This window comes from Heterocephalus glaber, unplaced genomic scaffold (assembly GCF_053883595.1).
Source record: "Heterocephalus glaber isolate CG9 unplaced genomic scaffold, H.glaber_assembly_v1.0 deba00001673, whole genome shotgun sequence".
Lineage (NCBI taxonomy): Eukaryota > Metazoa > Chordata > Mammalia > Rodentia > Bathyergidae > Heterocephalus > Heterocephalus glaber.
Window position 1 is genome coordinate 8,826,085 of NW_028258410.1, and position 14,756 is coordinate 8,840,840.

A 14,756-nucleotide genomic window follows, 5' to 3' on the forward strand; every position below is an offset into this window, starting at 1 on the left:
GAACCCCATGTCTCCAATCCTAGCCATCCAAGTGTGCTCCAGGTCCTGACAGCACCTGCTTCTGACTGGTCCCTGAACATGACAGAGGCAATCTGGGCAGCAGAGACGAAAGCTGAAAGGTTTGCATGTTTATTTATAGTTACAATTTACATTTCTCCAACAGAGCAACCCCAATGCTAATGTTCTAATTCTCAGCCAAAAGGCCTACAAAAATAAACCCAAGCTTTTGCAGTAACTCAATCAGTACAGAACTGTAGCCATTTTAGCTATTAAAGGAAATTTAGTTACCAAGGTGCTTATTTTAAACAAAATGCCCTGTCAGAGGATGCATGCTTATACTCAGAGGTCTGATCCATTTATTCATGCAACAAATTTATATTCCCCACCCTCCCTCCACTCACTTTAAAACAAAAACAAGAACTATTTACAATCAAGAAATAAGGTCAAGTGACCTTGCCCCACCCCCAACCCCGAAAGCTGGCTCATTTCCAAGTGGATGAGAACACTGAAGTGTGGCAGAGTCCAACTGAGCAACATGGGTCAAAGGCTTGGCAGGGAGGGATAGGAGGACCAGCACGGCTCATCCTGGGTTCCAACCCACAGCTTCAGTAGCTACAGAACTGGGCTCTGTGTAACACTTCAGCTACTTGTTCGGTCCACCTACCCTCTGCCAGCTCCCAACCCTGTCATACAACATGATCCACGGGGCACCCCTTCCCCTGCCCTCAGCCCACCCACCCCACCACACACCCATCCCACCCTGTGCTGGCCTTGCCTGGCTCCTGAGACCCCCCCCCCCCGCTATAAGGGTGCCAGGCCAGCAGCACCAAGGACCAGATGGGTTAGAGATGCCCTTGGCTGCCACATATGCCAAATGAGATTTGGTTCCACTTTAAAAGTCAAAGCTGTCATAAAAAAGAAACAGTCACCAAGTGAGGATCAAGCCTTTGCTACAGAAACACTTTTGCAAAATACCAAAACCTTACAATAAGGCTATGCACAATTGAAAAGGAACGTAGGTCATGATACCTCAAAGAGGTTACCCATGAATACCTTCCCCAAAACAAGTGGTTCTAACTCAAACCACGTCCAAGTTCGATTAAGTCCAAACATAAGCAGCAGTATGAGAATTTGCCCAACTCAGTAAACAATGGGACCCACTTCCTCTATGTGCAGCATTTCCTGTGTCCTCACATACGCAGCACCACCTGTACCTCTAGCAGGAACCTGCAAGAGAGGACAGGAAGTGAGCAGTCCATGCTTGTTTGGTAATCAGCTGCCCAGTATCACCGGGCACTGCTGTCTGGCGAAGAGCAGGGACCCCAAATGCCCCACCCCGCACTCCAAATTAGGCTGGGCTGCCCACTTCCCTACCGTGATCCACACTGAGGACTAGGACTGCGTCTGCACAGGGCGGTTCTGCCCAGGCCCGAGGGTGCACAAGTCACCTGCCCTCACTCACGGGCTCAGTGCAGCGCCAGGCTCGGCTGTAACGCTGAGTCTGGCAAACTCACTCAGCAGCTGCCCATGAGAAAGCCACAGCCCACACCCTCCCAGACCCAGAACCTCACTCGGATGCGGCAGGGGCTGGGCCCACCCGAGAGGCCTGGGGGTAGCCAGCCCAACTCTCACCACTCCACAGAGCAACCTGGGTAGACTGAGGGTCAAGGCTTCTTCTCGGGGAGGACAAGGAAGCAGCCTGCTCCCCGGACCTGGCTCACTCTGGGTTCACCTGTCCCCGTGCCTCCCACCAAGGATCCAGAAGGGTCCGCACTCACTCAGGAGGCTGCGTCTTTACACCCTGCCAGTCCCGGCTCTGTGGGAAGTAGGGTTGCGCCGAGTGGTCCCATTGCCCCTGCCTCCTCGGAATCCTCCACGGGAAGTGCGGCCTCGAAGGAACCTCCCTGATACCCCAAAGGTCTCTGTATTCAGCTTCCTCTCTTCAGCCCATGTTGTCCGCCTAGAACTAAAACAAACATGAGGTTCTGATTGCAGTGGGCACCAACTAAAGTTTCTGAGCCAGGTCTCATCCTCAGAGGCCAGGGAATAGGAAGGATGGACTGCTTTTGCAGCCATTACCAAGGAAGGGAAACCTGTTAAGGCTTGGAGGTGGAAACTGTTAACACTGCTGACACCTTTGAGACCAGAGCTGTTTCTCCTTGTGCACTAGGCTGCTCAAGACGAACCTTTAAAGCTGAGGGTAGTGGGACACAACTGTAATCCCAGCACTCAGAAGGCTGAACAGGAAGACTGCTGTGAGTTCAAGGCCAAACTGAACTACATAAGCAATACGGGGGACACACACACACACACACACTACACAGAGAAAGAGGGAGAAACAGAAAGAGGGAGGGGAAAGAGGGAGGGGGAGGGGGGAGGGAGGGGGGGAGAGGGAGGGAGGGAGGGGGGGGAGAGGGAGAGAGGGAGGGAGAGGGAGAGAGTGCACGAGCGAGAGTGCTTGCTTGATGGCTAGGGAGGAGAAGGTATGAGAAAGTAACACCAGCAGGTGATGAAGGAAGCCCTACAGCTTGCCATGCAGACAAAGGAGTGCTGGGAAGCCCATGTAGACCTGAGACCAGAGCAGAACACAAACTCTTATGTGCCACAGGGAGCCATCCAGTTCCTGCCCTTTAGCACTGAAGCCTGGTGTACCCAGAGGTTTGTTAAAGAAAGGATGACTTTGTCCTTCAACAGCCCAAGCCATGACACCTGGGAGTCAGTTTGGAATTCCCACAACTGGTCAGTCCGTTCTGTCAATGCCAACTTCAGAATGCACTCAGAACCCAGGCTTTCCCTTGACCGTACCAATGCCTTACTCCAAAATAACCTGCACTGCTGACCAGCCTCCTGTCTTACCATTCATCCTCCACACTGGCACACCTTTGGCCCCCTCACCAAATGTGTACAGTATCACTGTATTTCTGACGGCTGTCATAGGCTCAGAATAAACCCAACATCATTACTGCACCTCCAAAACCCTACACAAACCCCTCCCATCCTAACCGTCCCTGCTCAGCCTAACTCACAGGCTTTGGTGCTGTCCGGAGTAGCCTCATCACTCAGGCACAGGGCTTGCCATCTGAGACCTGACCACTTTCCTTCCTACCCTCTACTTCTGGGCCTCCCCTATTCATCTTTTGCTCAAACTTTTGTGTATTCCTCACTGTGCACAGCCCTCCGGTAGAGTGGTGGGCATGCCCTGTGGCTGCCCGGCTTGCTTCTTGCTCCTCAGTGCCTGGGAGGATGCCTGGTACTCCACCTGCAAGATTCTCGGCCCTTGGCTTCCACTCTGCTGACTTCCATACAGTCCAGGGCACTCACCAGAGGTGCTGACCATGATATGGTCACTGGTTGCCAATACTCCAGGGGAAGAACATCTTGGTCAGAACACTCTACCAGTTGCCTCAGGTAGCAAGTCCTTAGCTTGTCCAGAATAGTAGGGCCAGCCGGCTGGTAGGCCAGGCAAAAAGAACGCTGAATGTGGGTATACAGCCTACCGGAGCCCACAGGGGCTTGACCTCAGCAAGTCTCCCTTAACCTGGGCGACTGCTAGAGATTCTGGAGCCACATTCTAGCAAACCCAGGTGAATGCAGCCAGGACTCTTGTATCTACTGTGCAAAAATGTAAGATCTGCTGGTCGTGGTGGCACACACCTGTAATCCCAGCACTTGGGCAGGCGGCTTCACAGGAGGATCACTGCAAGTTCAAGGCCAGCCTGGGCTACATAGTGTGTTCAGGCTATCCACGATTATATAGCAAAACTCCATCTCACTGAGGATTTAGCTCAGTGGTTCCACCACCTGCCCCGCAAGCGCAAGGACCCGAGTTTGATCCCTGGTACAAAAAACCTATCTCAAAAAAAAAAAAAAGAGCCAGGATGTAGCTCCGTGGTGGCACACTTGCCTGGCAAGCACAAGGTCCTGAGTTTGATTCCTGGTACTAAGGTGGGGGTGGGTAAGATCCTAAGACACATGTCTTGAACTTAAAAGCTCTAGGCTTAGTCTTCAGGTTACAGCACCTGAAGACTAAGACTCTTGAAATGATGCTTCTGAGACTCCTGAAATGACCTTTCCCACCAGTCCACTAAGACTCTCACCTGGTCTTGAGTTCAGAAGAGATATTGTCGAAGAAGGACTTGGATTTGTCATAGTAGCAGTTGGGCCCCAGAAGGTCTTCCTCAGCAGGAGTTTCATCACTCGGAGTGACCACAGCCTGGTCCTTCTCTTCCCCCTTCTCAGCCTTGTCCTCTACAAAGTAAAAGAAAGCACATCAAGGTACAAGAGAAGCAAACAAACACCACATACCTCACTCCCTCCAGGATGTCCCTCTCCAGGGGTCTGTTCAGCAGCCACAGTTAAGCCCAGACAGTGCCCAAGCGTCTCTTCCTAAGCAGAGACCTCTTCTCATTGGTGGTCATAACAAATGTTTCTGCAAATGCCTCATCTACCTCTCTAATTCCACAGTCCAGACTGGGAAGCACCCCACTGGCTTCCCACAACACCCTAGTCATCTTAGTACACGCTAGGAATACTCCTAGGGTGTAACAACTTTCACATGAAACAGACCTTTAAAATTTAGTTTCTTCTTGAATTCTTTGTCCAGTTCTTCTCGGTTGAACTGGGCATTTGCACTCTCAAAATCAAAGTCTCCCTCAAACTTGATTGTGTTTTCCTTGACATTAGTAGGACGGTTTTGCCCTCTGGAGCGATTCCTTGTTCGCCGATTCCCTGTGAGGAGAGGACAGCCAGAGCTAAAGGAAGCCACTGAGCCAATGTTTCAAAAGCAGCTTACAGGCACCCAGCAGACAACACGGGGCACAGCTCACAGATGCAGCACCCCAGGCCCAGCACCCTTGAGGGAAGCAAAGCACAGCCTGCTGCTCGCAGCTCCCAGAACTCAAGTGGCAACAGGTGTTACCTGACCGCCTCCTCTGAGGTCTTCTGTTCTCATCATTCACCTGCCCTTGAGTGTGCACAGCTGCTGGCTGGACTATATCTAAGGCGCAAAGGGAAGAGTAAGGCAAAGCTCCCACAGAAGCCAGAACCCAGCCACCAAAGCAGGCACCAGCAGTGGCAGTGGCGGTGGCGGCGGCGGCGGCGGCACCACCACCACCACCACCACCACTAGAGGCCTCGGGGAGGGAGGCTGCCACTTGGATCTGCCCTGCAAAAGCACGTGGCGGGGGGGTGATGTTTAAAAAAATAACCCAGTAAGTAGTGCGCTACTTTTAGAACACAGAGCAAACTGCAAGGGAGAAAGTGTTCAAGTACCACCAGTGGTCTTGCTGCTTGGGTGGGCCTGGCGACCGCTGAGCTGCATCCCTGAGGTGCCCTTGCCAGGTAACAGCTTTTTGGCATTCAGGTTATCAACAGAACCAGTCTGGACAGCCTGTTCCACCATGGGGCTCTTGCCAACTGGGGCAGATGGAAAACCAGCTCCTGAATTGAGGCGAGAAAGGTTTAGAAGCACAGAAAAGAAAGACTTACACCCTAGTCACTTCTCTTCTGCTAGCACATCAGGCAGGAGAGCACACAACTGCCCAGCGAGGTCTGAATCCCAGCCACGTCCCCCTGCTGGGCCACCCCTCTGATGCCAGCCCTGGGAACAGGTGAAGGCCAAGTCACAGGGCAGCACAAAGGCCAGCTCATCACTGAGTGCTCCGGGCCCTAAGCTGAGTCAGGGAATACAGAACAGTGAAAAAATTGTGCGCACAAACAGCCATCTCCTCAGAGACTCCTGACCTGCTCTACCCCAAAGGGGCTCTACAACCACAAGATGTGATGAATTCAGGATCTGATCCATGCTGAAGAAGATCTGTAATGTGCAGTGGTCAGACTTTGAAGCTAAATCCTACAACAGTCATTTTTGCTTACAGCATAGACAGGATAAAGTAGTAGGAGGTGACTATGGTAAAGGAAACAGCCCACAGCCTCTCAAGAGCAAAGCCTCTTCATAAAGCAAGGGCTCCCAGATGGCCTTGATGAGGAGGGGCTGTGCACACAGTATGAAGACACATCCCCAAACCAAGCTGTGGCAGCTCCAGCACAGGGGTGGTCCTGAGCCTTGCCTGGCAGAGCCCAGGGTCTGTGTGAGTGTGAAAGCAGGCACTTGGGAGTGGGGTGGAGGTGGATGGAGATTTGAGACAGAAAAATGGGTCCTAATCACAGGGTAGCTATTACCAAAGCAGCAGCCCGATATGGATGTAGAATGGGTGTAGTCTGCTTTTGTACCCTGGACAGAAACTAGAGAAATCACTGCAGGAAAGTGCCTTGTGACCAGACCAAGGGAAGAACTCACAGGGCAGGTATCTGAAGAGGCTTCTCTAATGGAACTAACCCAGACCAGTTTCTCTAGCCTATCATCTCACTCAGCATGACCATCCCTAAGGGATGAACAATTTCATTTGCTTCTCATTAAACCACACCAGTTCAAACAATCTTGCCCTATGGGCAGTTTTATGTAAATGGTCCTAAGAATAATGAAGGTATCTAGAGTCATTTTTAAGTAGAAAAAAAATATGACTGCTCCAAATCAGACTGAAGTTGGCACAAGACTTAGAAAGCAACACCCGGGCTGGGGACGTAGCTCAGTGGTACCTCACCTGCCTGGTGCCTGAGTTCAATCCCTGGTACCAGGGGAAAAAATAAAAAGTAACACCTGCAAACAGACTGAGATTCCCCAGGCAGCCGCCTGGACTTCGTATGGGTAATGAGGGCTCACGCTTCCAATGAGCATGGGGCCATATGCAAGATTGATGCACAGGAGAATCGGCAACATGAACTTCAGAACTTTGGGGTAAAGGGCAACATCAGGAAAATGGCAAAACCCCACAGGTGCTGCCATCTCAGCAGAAGACAGGTGACAAACACCAGCACTGACAAACTTGCCCCCAGGACAACCCAGTTCACCTGGGCAACAGCTGGGGATCATCGCCCCACCTCCCAGTTTTGAACCAGTGGCCCATGTGTTGTGTATGATTGCTCAGAAGAACTCCACTGTACCAATCCAGAACATGTGCAAGACCCAGCAAGCCAAGGAAATGGCTCTGTATCAAAAGTGAAGATTCCCATGGGTGGCGGTTGCTGACAGGTCAAAACAGACCCTGGACTCAGGCAGCATGAACAAAGCACTCTGCTGATTCTTTCCAGCCCCTTCTTTAAAACTATGATAGTTACTGTATTAGGCTATGTGCTAAGCCAAAAGAAGGACACCACTCATCCCTGGGCCTGGCGAATGGTCTGCTATGGTCCCTGTCATTCTGGCTCTTGTTTTATCCCCTTGCTCTCAGACTGGTCTGCAGGACAGCATGCAGTTAGTTCTCCAAACTGCTGTTACCCTTGGAAGTGAGCTGAGGTGGCTCTGAGGACATGTCAAGCTCTGAAACGGGCTGTGGAGATGGAGAAGAACTAGGACTGGAAGCAGCGGCTGAGGCTGGAGGGCTTACCAACTTCTCTAAAAGAAGAGAAAGGAGAAAAGAGCAAAGAGAAAGCACACAAATAAGTCAGAACATACTTGTCTTCGGTCTAGAAAGCTTGGAAAGAGCCAAGCAATAACCATATTTTAGGGACACCGAGCAACGCTAAGAAGCCACCCATCACACCAGGAACAGCAACCAAGGCAAACAAGTGACCCGCAGAACTGGTTCAGGGCCTAATTCACGTTCCATGCCTCAGCTGCATCATGCTGGAGTCCAAGCAAGGGTGGGCGGACCACTTGCCAATTCTTAAGTTCTGAAAAGAGCTGCATGGCTATGTTAAGGCCAAGGCCAAACTCACTCTCACTACGGACAGGAGACTCTTACTCTGGGACAGTCAACCTTGGTTGAAAATGTTTTTGATTAAGTTTTGCCAGTAGACTAATCAAAAAGCTAGATTATTATGTGTACAGGCTTACAGATGTGCAAACAGCTGGAACTCATCTTTAAGTACATATATTAATGTTTCTTCTTCAAGGCAAGTATACCAGGAATTCCATTCCAACCCAGGCTGACATTTCAAATGAAAATTTTTTTCCCCCAGTACCAGGGATCGAACTCAGGTCCTTGCCCTTATGAGGGAGGCAGGCATGGTGCCACTGAGCTAAAGCCCTGGCCCCTCAAATGAATTTTGATCTGGATCATCTGGTGCAAACTCAGGCTGATGCCTCTTACTCTCAGCTAACAGTTACTAAACACACTAAGCAGTGGAAGCTGTGATGGGTAATTTATCAAACATGCAGTACAGCAGAGTCCAGGAGCTCTGGCAATGAGAACATATCCCCACCCTCAGGGTCTATCCCTCCACTTCTTGAAAGCATAGTTGTGTAGATAGAAACCAGTTACTCACCTAGACCTAAGGAAGATGCATACTGCTGGCTGAGCAGGGAGCTGGCTGCCAGCTGGCCATAGGGCGGCATTCCTCTGAAGGGGCTATAAGGCACATGTGGCTGGAAGGGCGAGGCAGAGGCAGAGCCCAAGGAAGACTGAACAATGAGACACATGGGTGAGAACAGTACGAGGCCATCCTGTCACCCTCCAAGTCTGCAAATAGGGCATTTGCTCAGACAGGAAGCTGGTCCCCATTCTGTCAGCCTGTATTCTCATATACTGAGTAGTCCTGGGGAAATTTCCAGTATGGTCAAAACTGTCTTTTCCTCAACATTTTATCCCCAACTGCACCTATTCATGTAATCCTAATGTGAATTTCTCCTAATACGAAATAGCTCCCCTCTGCCATCAATAGCGTCAGCCTCAATTTGAAACACGTCCCCTCCAAAGGAATAGCCAGGGAACCACTTATGCATCCCCCATCATTCAACTTCTCTATGGTCACCAAGCCTTCAAGAGCACTGCTGTTCTTTAGGAACTGATCTTTTCCTACGCTCTTCACCTGGCTACTTCCTCTTTGCTCCTCAGCTAGTTTCTTCTTCTGAAGCCTCCTAGGGACCCTGATCCAAGTTTTCTTTAGTTTGGCCTGGACTCCTCCTGAAGCCTACCCTGTCTGCTCCTACCTTCCTTGTGTAGCCCCATCTCAGAATCTGGTGTAATCTGAACCTCAGAGGAGCTGTTAAAATTTAAATTCACAAGTGACGAACGTATAAATATGGGCCTACTGGCAATCCAGGTCTATAACCCAGCAGGCCTGCATGTGTCTTATTAAGACCTGCAAATTTTTAAAAAAATTTAAAAAAATTTAAAAAAAGACTTCCAAATTTAGTGTCCTAGCACTAGAATTTAACAAGTGGACACTGTTGGAACAGCAAATCCTTCTATCTCTGCATTTTGTACCACTCAGGGTTGGACTTCTCCAAATACTATACCCTATGTACCCTAGGTCCAGACTAGACTGGAAGTAGCACCCTTTCACACCACACTCACCCACACAATGGTTATGCCATGTTAAACACACTCTCTCCTCTATGCTGCATGAATTACCTTCCACAGAAACATCAATGGACTGGAGGAAAACTTGACCACTTTTCACTAAAGGGTTTTTCCTTAGGTGGAACACCCTAGCCAAACAGGTGACAAGTTCGACATGGAAACCAGCCTCTCTTAGAAACAAAGCCCATGTGGCCAGGAGCAGTAGTGCACGCTTGTAATCCCAGCACTAGAAGCTAAGGCAAGAGCATTGCCACAAGTTTGAGGCCAGCGTGGACTACATGGCAAGACCCTGTCTCCAAAAAAAAGAAAAACAAAAAAGAAACAATGCCCATGCAGAACGTCAATATACTTACCTGAACGATAGCAGGATCCTGAGGGAGTGTGTGCTGAGCTTTCGGAGGTTCACATACAGTAATATCTTTAATATCACTTCCCCGAAAAATGATGTACTCATAAATTTCCTCTCTTGGGGGAGCAGGCCTATCTGTGGGACGGTCTTCAGTACCAAAGGACCTCACTTAGGGGTTGGGAAAAAGAATGATTAAGTTGTTGTCCCATGCAAGGCCATGCCATCAATCCTCTGATGCTACAGTTCCTGATTCTTCCAGAAGACAGGGATTCCTGGGCACGGTCCCCAACTCAGCACCCAAGTTTAACTCAAAAGGTGCTTACTCCCCCACTTCTCAGTGGACAAAATCCCCAAGGGATCAGTTGCTGACGCTCCAGAGACTGTAGGTCACAAAAATGACAGGGAAAATTTCATGGACTGCAAAGTCTCACTAAGCTCCACAACCTCCAGGGCGAAACACCAAGGTGTAGGGCACTCAGTAAACAAGGCTTACTTCGGAAAAATCTCTGTTCACATCTGACTTTGCACATGAAACAATCAGCAGTTTAGGGCCTGAAGCCACACTGTATCCTGTGGCTAAAGAGGCAGGTTTCTTAGGGGAAAAACCAGCCAGTTTTGTGTTACCCTCACCCTTCTGCACGCAACCAGCCGTGGAAAGTTGTCACGATAAAAACAGGGGTCTCAGAACTTTGCTTCCCCAAACCAGCCTGTGGTTGATAAGGAAATCCTGTCTCAGGGACCTCCTTAGGATATGAATATCCAACCTGCAGGGCCTAGAAAGCCCTATCACACATCTCTCCTTCGTAGGGCTGCAGGGCTCTAAGTAATAGAAACACAACTCCTACGGAGAACCCAGGCCTCTGGACCTCACTTCCGTCAACGGAATCTCATGTCAAAAGTAGTATACTGCAGTAACAAGAGTTCAAAAACGCTGAACTACCTCCTGCAGCACTACAGTCTGTCCGCTCTAGTCTGCTGCTCATGAAGCTTCAAAAGGAGCTATTCCGATGGCTCGGGATGAATGAGCCGCGGAGCTAGCTAGCTCTGATCTATGGGAGTTTAAGACATGAAGAGCCTGCGAGGCCCTAGCACACACACAGGGCTGCTGCAGCGAACCGGCTGCCCTCGCGCTTTCCCCATCTTCAAGCGAAGACAAAGGGGGTCTGGGCCCTGCGCTGCCTGCACAAGCTCACTGCTTCTGGACTTCTCCAGTCGCAAACAGATCCCTTGAAATCGGTCAGTGCTCACTGGCGTCTGTCACAAAAAGGCAGGGCAGGTGGGCCGTCAAGACTAGACAGTTCGGATCAGGGCATAACCGTCTGTTTTCCAAGCCACATTCTACTTAGGCAAGAGGCTCCGCCAGACGCGGTGGGCCCCAGCTGCCTAATGGGTTCCAGGAGGACGCGCAGGATTTCCAGTTCCCTGCCCCGCCCCCACCCCGCCTTCGGGGAGGCCCGGGGGACTCCGCTCTGGCCCCAGGAGGACACCGCCCGCAGGTGGAGGAACCGCGGCTCTCCGGGCAGCCCCGCCGCCAGCACCCGCAGGGGGTGCGGGCTGCGCTGCGAAGGAAGAGGACGGCATGACGGGGACGGGACAGCCCCTCCGCGAGCCCCGGGTGGGCGGGCGCCCGCGCGCTGAGACGCCGCCTCCGCCGCCGAAGCCGGGCCGACCTTCTGCGGGCAGGGTCACAGGGCCCGGGTGGGGGGGGGATGCGCGTCGCGGAGCGGGGCGGGGGTTCCGGGCTGGGGCCGCGGCTCCGTCCGCAGTGGCACGGGTGGGAGCGGGGTCCTAGGAGCCGGGAGGGGCGTCCCGGGGTGGGGGCGGGGACGGCGCGAGACCGCCGCCGGCGGTTGGGCGCGCGGCGGCGGCAGCAGGTCGCTACCTTTGGCGAGAGCCACGGTGGAGTTGTCGGTGTCGATGGTGTAGAGAATGCCCTCGTAGCGAATCTGTGCCTTGGAAATGAGGCTGATCTTGCTGCCCAGATACGGGGTACCCGAGGAGCCGCTCATGGCGGCAGCCGGGGCGCGCCGGGCCGGGGGACGAGCGCCGGGCCCCGCCCGCTCCGCCACCGCGGCTGCCGGGCCACCCGCTCCTGCACCGCTCCGCGCCGCCGGGCGCCTCCCGACGCACCTAAGGGGCCTTCCGGTCGCGAGCGAGGGAGTGCAGCGGGGCGCGCCGCCGGGCTGAGGGAATCGGGGAGGTGCAGCGCGGCAGCCACATCCGGGGCCTAAGGCCGCCACGCGCCGCCCCCGCACGCTCGCTGCCCATTGGCTCACAGCACCCGCCGCCCTTTAAATATGGCCGCGCCGCCGGCAAGGGGCGGGGGCGGACTCGCACGCCACGCCTGCGCAGCACGGTGTCGCCGGCCGGGGGCGGGCCTGTGTCGGTCTCCTTCCGCACCGGCCTCCGGCGCACCCCGAGAGCGGCTGGGTGCGAAAGACTGAACAGATGGGCGGAGCGCGCGTGCCCAGGGAGGGGGGGCGCTGTTTGCATACTCGTGGGCCGGGGCAGGGTCTGGAGGAGCGCCAGTCCCGGCTCTCTGCGCGTGCTGGTCCTGCCCGGGCCGGGCTCGGGAAGATGCGGAGCTGTGACGCCCTCGGCTTCCCCTCATGCGGAGGCGGGGCGCGGAGGGGACCCGCAGTTCCCCGCAGCCCGGGGCTGAGGCGGAGGAGAGGACGGGCCGCTGGGTCAGCAGCGCTTCCAGGAAGTGGAAGGCTCCAGGCCCCGCAAGGGTTCGTCCCTCCTCCCGTCCGCGGGGCACGCCTGGTGCCCTTACCTAAGCTCTGGCTCGCTGTCCAGGCCCCGTGGGCCGGGCCGCCTGCCCGCCTGGGCTCTTCCCAGGCTGCAGCCTAGAGCCCTTCTGCCCCCACAGCCGTGGATAAAGAGCCCCCATCCTCCTCTGTTCCTCCCTTATGTCGCACACGGCAGGATTAGTAATTACACACGTATATGTTTTTCTCTTTACCGTGAACCTTACCAGATCGAAGTCAAATATCAGGTCCTAGGAAAAATTTAGTGATAGTTACCAGCATTTTATAAAAATGAAATGGAATGAGAAAATAACTGAGCATCCTATATAATGAAAATACGTGCAGTTTTGCAAAGCCTTTCACTTATATTAAGTGTGGACTTGGTCCTGACGTTTTTTTGTTTTGGGGTTGGTTTTTTTTTGCGTTTCTTAATGTGCTGAGAACAACTTGCCCCTATGCCAGATGGGCGCTGTGACTCTGGTTTACTAAGCAGGAAACTGCCCCAGGACACAGGTAAGTTGTAGGTGGGCTTGAGGGTCCTCTGGACCCAGACAGCACACCCTGCACTGCCTCTTGCCCTCTGTGAAATCCAGCCACTCCCACCACAGCCCAGCAACATCCAGCTCCAGAACCGTAAAAGGACCATGGAGGAAGCAGGGGGAAAGGTCAGAGTCTTCCAGTGTAATCTAATGATTGACCTCTGTGTACCAAAATTGCTTCCTGGCTTCTGGAAAATTGTGCTTAGGAGAACGGAGACAGCTAAGCACAGACCTACTCCACCCCTGGGGAAGAGAGGTCTGGGGCATCTTGGCTCTCAGCTTCTACCTTAGGGGAGCACAACCTGGATAGGCCCTCGAGTTACGGTCACACCTGGCAAGCACCTCAGCAGCCTCCTGATGACCTACAGTGGGGCTGAGCATCTTTCCTCCCACTTTCCAAATTAGGATTCTAAGGTCCTACATATACTTTCTCCCTCATTCTCCTGGTTTCTGAGGCAGGGGTCTGTGTTGAGGGTGAAGATGCTTTCTTCACTGATGAGCTGATTCTGCATTGGAGAAATGAGCTAGACCCTGAGTTCCAGGTCCTGAGGCAGGAGATGCAGCAACTAGAGACCTCCAAATAACCACCAGGCTTCTGGGTGTGCAGCTGGGCAGTTCCCTGAGGCTAATAGCCAAGCTGCAGATGCAGGCTAGGGGCTAAAAATACACACAGTGTCCAGGTCCAGGAATGCTGGCCCTGCCTTCATTCCTGGTATCCTGCCCAGCACCTGCCTGAGAAGGTGAGCAGTTGTGCTGGACAGAAACCTGACCCAGGAGTCCATGGGTGTGGTCTGCTTCCAGGCTGGGGCACTGGTCTAGTGTAGAACTTCCACAGTGTCGGCTCTTCCTGTGTGTGCAGGTCTGAAGAGCCCGCCCACTCAGTGATCATGATCAGTGAGCCAAGGGATGTAGAGAGATGATCCCAGAGTCCCTGCCTCACTTTCTCCATTTGCCAGATGGAGATTACAGCTGTCCTGCCCATCTCACTGGTGTACTCCGGGTCACCTGACCAGAAGATAGTGCCTGTGAATGGTTTCAAGGCTCACAGAGACTAAAGAGGCAGCTTCAGAGGTGTGTGGTAACCATGAGCTGATTATTAAGGCATCTAATGTGTGTATGGAGGAGAGTGAAGCAGTTCCTAACAAGGACAGGTGGAGACATGGAGATGAGCTCCCTGTCCCTTGCTCTGTCTCAGTCCAGCTGGGGTCACGCTGGCCAGTGTCCTGCAGCAGGTGAGGGTCGCTGCCATATAAAGCTATTTTGTGAGTCAAATGTACATCTGAGATTCGGCCAGCATACTACTGATCTGTGGGAGGGACACAAAGCAGGAGTAGATTCAGAGAAACATGGATAGGTTCATAGTCTACAGGTAAAGTAAAAATTAAGTTGGTAGTCTGAAGTGTAGGAACCTGCCAGGGAAAGAGAACCTAGCCTACCCCCTCTTCCCGAGCAGAATCGGGTACAGAAAAGGGGCTGAGGAAGGCCTGGAGATGATCACCCCTCTAGGAAAGAGCCCTGCCCACCGCAACCAGCCAGGAGAAAGCGAGGGAGGCACAAGTAGGCTGGTGGGGTCATCACTGGCTTTGTAGTAGGCAGAGGAAGAGGCTGGAGGCCCAAGGGCTGTACCCAGGCCACAGTGACCCATATGCAGCTGGACAGAGAGGAGAAGGGAGGACAGAGCTGGTCTTGTACAACTGAAAGTCCTCACTGAGGCCACACCTGTTCTCTGCATCCTGCTGAGATCCATTTCCTCCTG

The 14,756-nt window shown here is 52.9% G+C and overlaps 1 protein-coding gene across 5 annotated transcripts; it reads right to left on the minus strand.

Moving 5' to 3' along the window:
* Positions 1-108: 108 nt before the first annotated feature.
* Positions 109-11,907, minus strand: Lsm14b (LSM family member 14B). 5 transcript variants are annotated; one of them, XM_004840988.3, is made up of 10 exons: positions 11,594-11,781; positions 9,716-9,879; positions 8,326-8,461; positions 7,337-7,453; positions 5,272-5,439; positions 4,919-4,996; positions 4,567-4,728; positions 4,098-4,248; positions 1,779-1,966; positions 109-1,227 (listed from the first exon to the last, which is right to left on the minus strand). In XM_004840988.3, the coding sequence occupies exons 1-9, from the start codon at positions 11,718-11,720 to the stop codon at positions 1,795-1,797; spliced, it is 1,275 nt and encodes a 424-aa protein (XP_004841045.1). In that variant the 5' UTR covers positions 11,721-11,781; the 3' UTR covers positions 109-1,227; positions 1,779-1,794. The 5 variants fall into 5 exon arrangements, with proteins under 5 accessions (XP_004841045.1, XP_004841047.1, XP_004841046.1 ...); XM_004840990.3 differs by lacking the exon at positions 7,337-7,453 and having other exon boundaries at positions 11,594-11,907; XM_004840989.3 differs by lacking the exon at positions 4,919-4,996 and having other exon boundaries at positions 11,594-11,902.
* Between the last annotated feature and the right edge of the window lie 2,849 nt (positions 11,908-14,756).